At 51.1% G+C, this 5,925-nt stretch overlaps 1 protein-coding gene across 1 annotated transcript; it reads right to left on the bottom strand.

The window, feature by feature from the left end:
• Window positions 1-4,663: 4,663 nt before the first annotated feature.
• Window positions 4,664-5,919, bottom strand: Tmem203 (transmembrane protein 203). The gene has a single exon (XM_013029386.1). The coding sequence runs from the start codon at window positions 5,916-5,918 to the stop codon at window positions 5,508-5,510; it is 411 nt and encodes a 136-aa protein (XP_012884840.1). The 5' UTR covers window position 5,919; the 3' UTR covers window positions 4,664-5,507.
• Window positions 5,920-5,925: the final 6 nt, after the last annotated feature.

The following is a 5,925-nucleotide window of genomic DNA, read 5'->3' as shown; positions in this document are numbered from 1 at the left end:
GGGACGGGCCCCGCCTGCCGCCAGCGTCATTGGCCAGGCCTCGCGGTGGGGGGGCGTGTCCCGGGAACACCCCCGGCCTTGGCGCCGCTCCCCCGTGAACTTCACTTCCGCCTCTGCGCGCTGGGTCTGGGACGCCCGGAACCGGGCTGGGGAAGCCGCGGGGCTGACCCTGAGGCCCGGCGCCTGTATTGACCTTGCTGGGCCCGGGACCTACACCTGCCGCTACACCTGCTTCTCACCTCCGGGCCACGGGCCACAGGGCAGGTGGGGCGCCCGCTCCGACCCTCCAGGTGTGCATGCCGAGGGCCAGCCTCACCTGGGCAGGGCCCGTCTGTGGAGGCCCCGGGAAGGCGGGCCCAACGCAGGCTGAGGCCTCGCTCGCACCTCAGCGACCCCGCTAGCTTCCCGCCTCCGGCCGGCCCCGTGCCACCCCCGACGTGCGGGCCGGGCCTCCCGGCCCACAGGATCTGACAAAGCCAAGATGTCTTTTTTTTTTTTTTCCCCAGTCCTGGGTCTTGAACTCAGGGCCTGGGCACTGTCCCTGAGATTCTTTTGCTCAAGGCTAGCACTTTACCACTTAAGCCACAGTGTCACTTCCAGCATTTTCTATTTATGTGGTACTGAGGAATTGAACCCAGGGCCTCATGCATGCTAGGCCAGTACTCTACCACTGAGCCACCTTCCCAGCTCTGGAGTGCTGAGATTTTACAGGTATGTCCCACCACATCCAGTATATGCTCAGCAGTTGAACACCCTGATTGCCCAATTCCAAACTGACAAGATAAAATCAAACACATGAAAAACAAAACTTTTTTTTTTTTGGGTCCGGTTGTGGGGCTTGAACTCTGGGCCTGGGCACTGTCCCTCAGCTCTTCAGCTCAAGGCTAGCACTCTACCACTTGAGCCACAGCGCCACTCGGCTTTTTCTTTTTGCTTATGTGGTGCTGAGGAATCGAACCCAGGGCCTCATGCATGCAAGGCAAGCGCTCTACCACTGAGCCACCTTCCCAGCCCCGAAAAACAAAACTTTTAAAAATAACAAGGAAAACCACTTCAAGGTTCAGTTTGAGCTCGAGAGTCAATGGTTTGAGGTCAGCTGAAGCAGAAAAGTCTATCTCCAAAATAACCAGCAAAAAGCCAGGATGCAGGTGTGGCTCAAGTGGTTGAGGGTCAGCTACTGCAATCAAACCCTGGGGGAGGGGAGCCAGCACCTAAGCAACTGATTGCAAAGGCAAAGGCTGAGTTGACTGAACCCCATCCCAGACAAAGGGGACAAAGTTAATTGCACTGATCAGGCTGCTGTGCTAGAGCAGAGGTCAACACACCTGCTCGCAACCAGCCAGACACTAAAGGTTTTAGCCTAGTGGTTTTCAACCGGGACAGGACAGTGTTTTTTTGTTTTTGTGACGAGCACTCTACCACTTGAGCTACAGCACCACTTCTGGTTTTCTGGTGGTTTATTGGAGATAGGAGTTTCACAGTCTTTCCTGCCGGGGCTGGCTTTGAACCGTGATCCTCAGATCTCAGCATTCTGAGTAGTTAGGATTACAGGTGTGAGCCACCAGTGCCCGGCTACAACCGGGACAGTTTTGTGTGTGTGTGCCAATCCTGGGGCTTGAGCACACCTCCACCTCTGGCTTTTGTGTGTGTGTGTAATGGTTAACTGGAGACAGGACTTTAATGCCTGGGCTGGCTCTGAACCTCAATCCTAATATCTCAACCTCCTGTGTAGCTAGGATTACACCACCAAGCCAAGCTCAACATAGAAAATATTATTCCCCCAGGGCACTTGACAAAGTAGAGATAAACTTTGGGTTGTAGTAAGTGAAGTGTGGGAGTGGCACCCAGTGAATAGAAGGAGTGCTCTGCTAATTACCTACATCCTCAAGACAGTCTTTCCGGCAACTACAATAAAGACCCAGCCCAAAGAGCTGAGTGCTGAGGAGGAGCAATGCATTCCACACGCCACTCCTGTTGTGTCACACACTCACCTTTGTGAGTGGGTGTGCAAATGTGCCAGTAGAAGGTTTTAAACTCAAGGCAAAGTACTCACTTGGCGCTTGCTGGTTAGATTGTTCTGCCCAGGAAAGGCACAAACCTCAGTTCTCCAGGTCTCAGCCTCCCGATAAGCTAGGATTACAGGCTTAAGCCACCAGTGCCATTCATCTTTTGTTTTTGTTTTGGTAGTTTTGAGCTCAAGGCCTCCAGCTTGGCAGGCCAGGTGCTCTGTCACACCTCCAGCCACTTTTTGCTTCAATTTTTTTCAGGTAAAGTCACATTTTTTTTCATCCATGGCCAGCCTCAGATTACAATCTTCCCAAGGCTTCTTTTGTAGCAAGGATACAAGCCAGTACCATCATGTCCAGTTTATTGAAATAGGATCTCAATGACATTTTGCCTAGGCTGGCTTTGAGCCTTGATCCTCCCAATCTTCACCTACTCCAGATACTGAGGGTAGCTGAGATAACAGGCAGGAGCCACAGTGCCAGCTACCCTTTGCTTTTTGTTGTTGTTGTTGTTTATAACAGACAGCTGAGCCAGGCACCGGCATCTCAAGCCTCTGTAATCCCAGATCTCAGGATCACATTTGAAGCCAGCCTGGGCAGGAAAATCCATAAGACGTTTAATATCCAATTAACAACCACAACGTAAGCAGTGAGCTGTGCCTCAAGTAGGAGAGTGCATCTTCGGCAAAAAAATAAATAAAAATTTAAAAAAGCTCAGGGACAACACCCAGCCCTGAGTTAAAGCTCTAAGATGGGAAATAAATAAGTAAATAAGGGCCACATTCAAGTGGCCCAGGCAGGAAATGAGGAGGCATAACTCAATTGGTAGAGTACCTGCTGAGCAAGCAAGCACAGTGAGCAAGAGGCTCTGAGTTCAAACCCTGGTTCCAGCCAAAAACAAAATAATAAAATTAAAAAGTGGGGCTGGGAAGGTGGCTCAGTGGTAGAGCGCTTGCCTTGCATGCCTGAGGCCCTGGGTTCGATTCCTCAGCACCACATAAGCAAAAAGAAAAAAGCCAGAAGTGGCGCTGTGGCTCAAGTGGTAGACCGGTATCCTTGAGCTGAAGAGCTGAGGGGCAGAGCCCAAGCCCAGAGTTCAGGCCCCACGACCGGACCCAAAATAAATAAATAAATAAAGTGGCTGGAGCCATGGTTCAGCAGTAAAGCACCTGCCTGGAAAGCATGAAACATTCAATTCAAACCCCAGTACCAACAACATCAAAAAAGAAACTGTCACAACCATCCTTAGTCCATGGGTCATACCCAAACAGGCCTCAAGTTTTGGATATGGTTGTGTAATTCCAGCACTTGGGAGGCTGAGGTATGAGGACCGAAAATTTAAGACCAGCCTGGGCTTCATAATCACACCATCTCAACAAGCGAACAAAAAAAGATGCCGGGTACTGGAAGCACACGCCTGTAATCGGAGCGACTCAGGAGGCTGAAATGTGAGGATCTCAGGTAAATGCTAGCCTGGGCAGGATGGCCTGTGAGACTCTTATCTCCAATTAACCACCAGAAAAAAAAAACAGGAGTGACCTGTGGCTCAAAGTGGTAGAGCACTAGCCTTGAGCTCAAAAGCTCAGGACAGTGCCCAGGCCCTGAGTTCAAGCCCTACAACTGACCAAAAAAAAAAAAAAAAATGGGGGGGGGGCATAGTTCAAGTGGTAGAGTGAAAGGGAGATCCTAGGATCAATCTCCAGTACTGCCATAAGTAGAGACCCAACAGACAACATACCAGTACAAGGCTTCTTGGTCTAAAAACAACTTTAAATTACAGAAACAAGATAGGCCTCAGGCCATTGTCTGCCATCCCTATACAGGGGCCCAAAGGAAGCTCAGGCACACTTGAAAGAAGTCATGAGCCAGGTGCCAGTGGCTCATACCTAGCTAATCAGGAGGCTGAAATCTGAGGATCACGGTCCAAAGCCAGCCAGGGCAGGAAAGTACATGAGACTTTTTTTTTTTTCCTCAGTCATAGGGCTTGAGCTCTGGACCTGGGCGCTGTCCCTCAGCTCTTCAACTCAAGGCTAGTGCTCCACTTGAGCCACAGCACCACTTCCAGTTTTCTGAATGGTTTGTTGGAGATAAGAGTCTCATGGACTTTCTTGCTTGGGCTGGCTTTGAACGGCAATCCTCAGATCTCAGCCTCCTGAGTAGCTAGGACTACAGGCTTGAGCCACCAGCACCGGGCTCCATGAGATTCCTATCTCCAATTAACCACCAGAAAACCAGAAGTAGCACTGTGGCTCAAGCAGTAGAGCACCCGTCTTGAGCTGAAAACCTCAGGGAGAGCGCCTAGGCCCAGAGTTCAAGCCCCACAACCGACCAAAAAAAAAAAAAAAGAAGAAGTCATGAAAACCATCAGATCCTCAACTCTGGCCTAGATCTTTGTCCCCTACCTGGGGATGAGAAAGTAAAGCAAATTACTACCTCCTAAAGCAAGAAACACTACCCTAGGCACATGATTAGGCCGAACAGAGCTCTTGAATCTGGTCCACCAGCTTCTGGCACAACAGCATCTCAAAGGTAAATTTGAGGCTAAGTACTGTGGCAGGTCCACCTACAACCCCAATTCTGAATCCAGTCACTCCACACAGCACAGAGTGTGTCACCATTCATCTCATTCAAACCTTGAGAAGCACAGACATGATTGATCATTTCAGGAAAGCATTCTTATTTTATTTTCATTTTCACCTCAGCAAATGCTCTCATTTGGCACCAAATTGGCCTCAAGCACCAAATTGGCCAACAAACCTGGGCTGTCCACAAGCTTCCATGCGTAGGTCTCCGTGCTTATGTGCATCAGTGCACCCCTTTCTGTCTTTAATCTCTTAGGGAAGCCTAAATTTGCCTATAAGGTGGTGGCAGAAGCTTGGGAAGCTGTAATTTACTGAGATAGGAAGCCAAGCAATGCCTGATACCAGAGTTCTTTTCTCGGGTGGCAGATACCCAGATAGGGTCCTTATTATAATCGATTCGGCTTCCTTCCGTCTCTTTCTGGGCTGGGATGAAGAAAGAGCCATTCTCCGATGGCACAGTGGAGAAGATGCAAACTGCTGCTTATTTTCAGACCTCAACCATCTAAGAACCAAAGTCTGGCCTGCATAGATGGAGCTGTGAGCTTTTAGGTCAGTGGTGCTGGCAAGACAAAATCCCTGAGTCCAGATTTATTGCCTTTGTAAAGGAGTACTTCTCTAAGACCTATAGAAAATGCTCAGAGCTCGTTGGGACAGTCTGCCAGTGTGAGAGTTCCAAAGTCAAGAGTTCAGGGCTATTTCTGCTAGGACCCCTCTCAGGATCTCATCGGTTCAGGATTAGCTATTCAAAGCATGAACAACAGGAAACATATCGCATGGATCAAGGCTGCTCGCGTTCCTCAGAAGTGACTGGCAGGGAGAGAAAAGTGCTCGCTCAGCGGGGCACACTGCCCTCTCCTCCGATGTGGCCCAAGCAAGGCCGCGGGTGAAGGTCCGGCTCTTCCCGGGCCCCAGAGAGAAGCTAGTTGACGCGGCAAGCGCGGATCATGAGCAGCTGCAGGAGAATAAAGACCGGAGAGGTGATCAGGCCGAACCAGAGCTCTCGAGTCTGCTCCACCAGCTTCTGGCACAGCAGCATCTCGAAGACGAACTTGAGGCTCAGCACTGTGAGGACCCAGAAGAGGCGCAGCACAGCCAACCGCTTCTCGCCGTCCTGGAAGAGGCGCACGGACACGATGGTGGTGAAGTAGGTGCTGAGGCCGTCCGCGGCGAAGAAGGGCACGAACACGTTCCACCAGGAGAGGCCCGGGGCCAGGCCGTCCACCCGCAGCGCCAGCAGCACGGAGAACACCAGCAGGGCCAGCAGGTGCACGAAGATCTCGAAGGTGGCGAAGCCCAGCCACTGCACCAGCTCCCGCAGCGAGAAGAGCATCGCGCCG

Source organism: Dipodomys ordii, unplaced genomic scaffold (genome assembly GCF_000151885.1).
Source record: "Dipodomys ordii isolate 6190 unplaced genomic scaffold, Dord_2.0 Scaffold118, whole genome shotgun sequence".
Taxonomy (NCBI): Eukaryota; Metazoa; Chordata; class Mammalia; order Rodentia; family Heteromyidae; genus Dipodomys; species Dipodomys ordii.
Note: the sequence above shows the minus strand (reverse complement) of the source record. Positions and strands in the feature narration are given on the sequence as shown.

Coding starts and splice junctions, on each gene's coding strand:
- Tmem203 (XM_013029386.1), bottom strand. CDS start 5,918: ATGCTCTTCTCGCTGCGGGAGCTGGTGCAGTGGCTGGGCTTCGCCACC.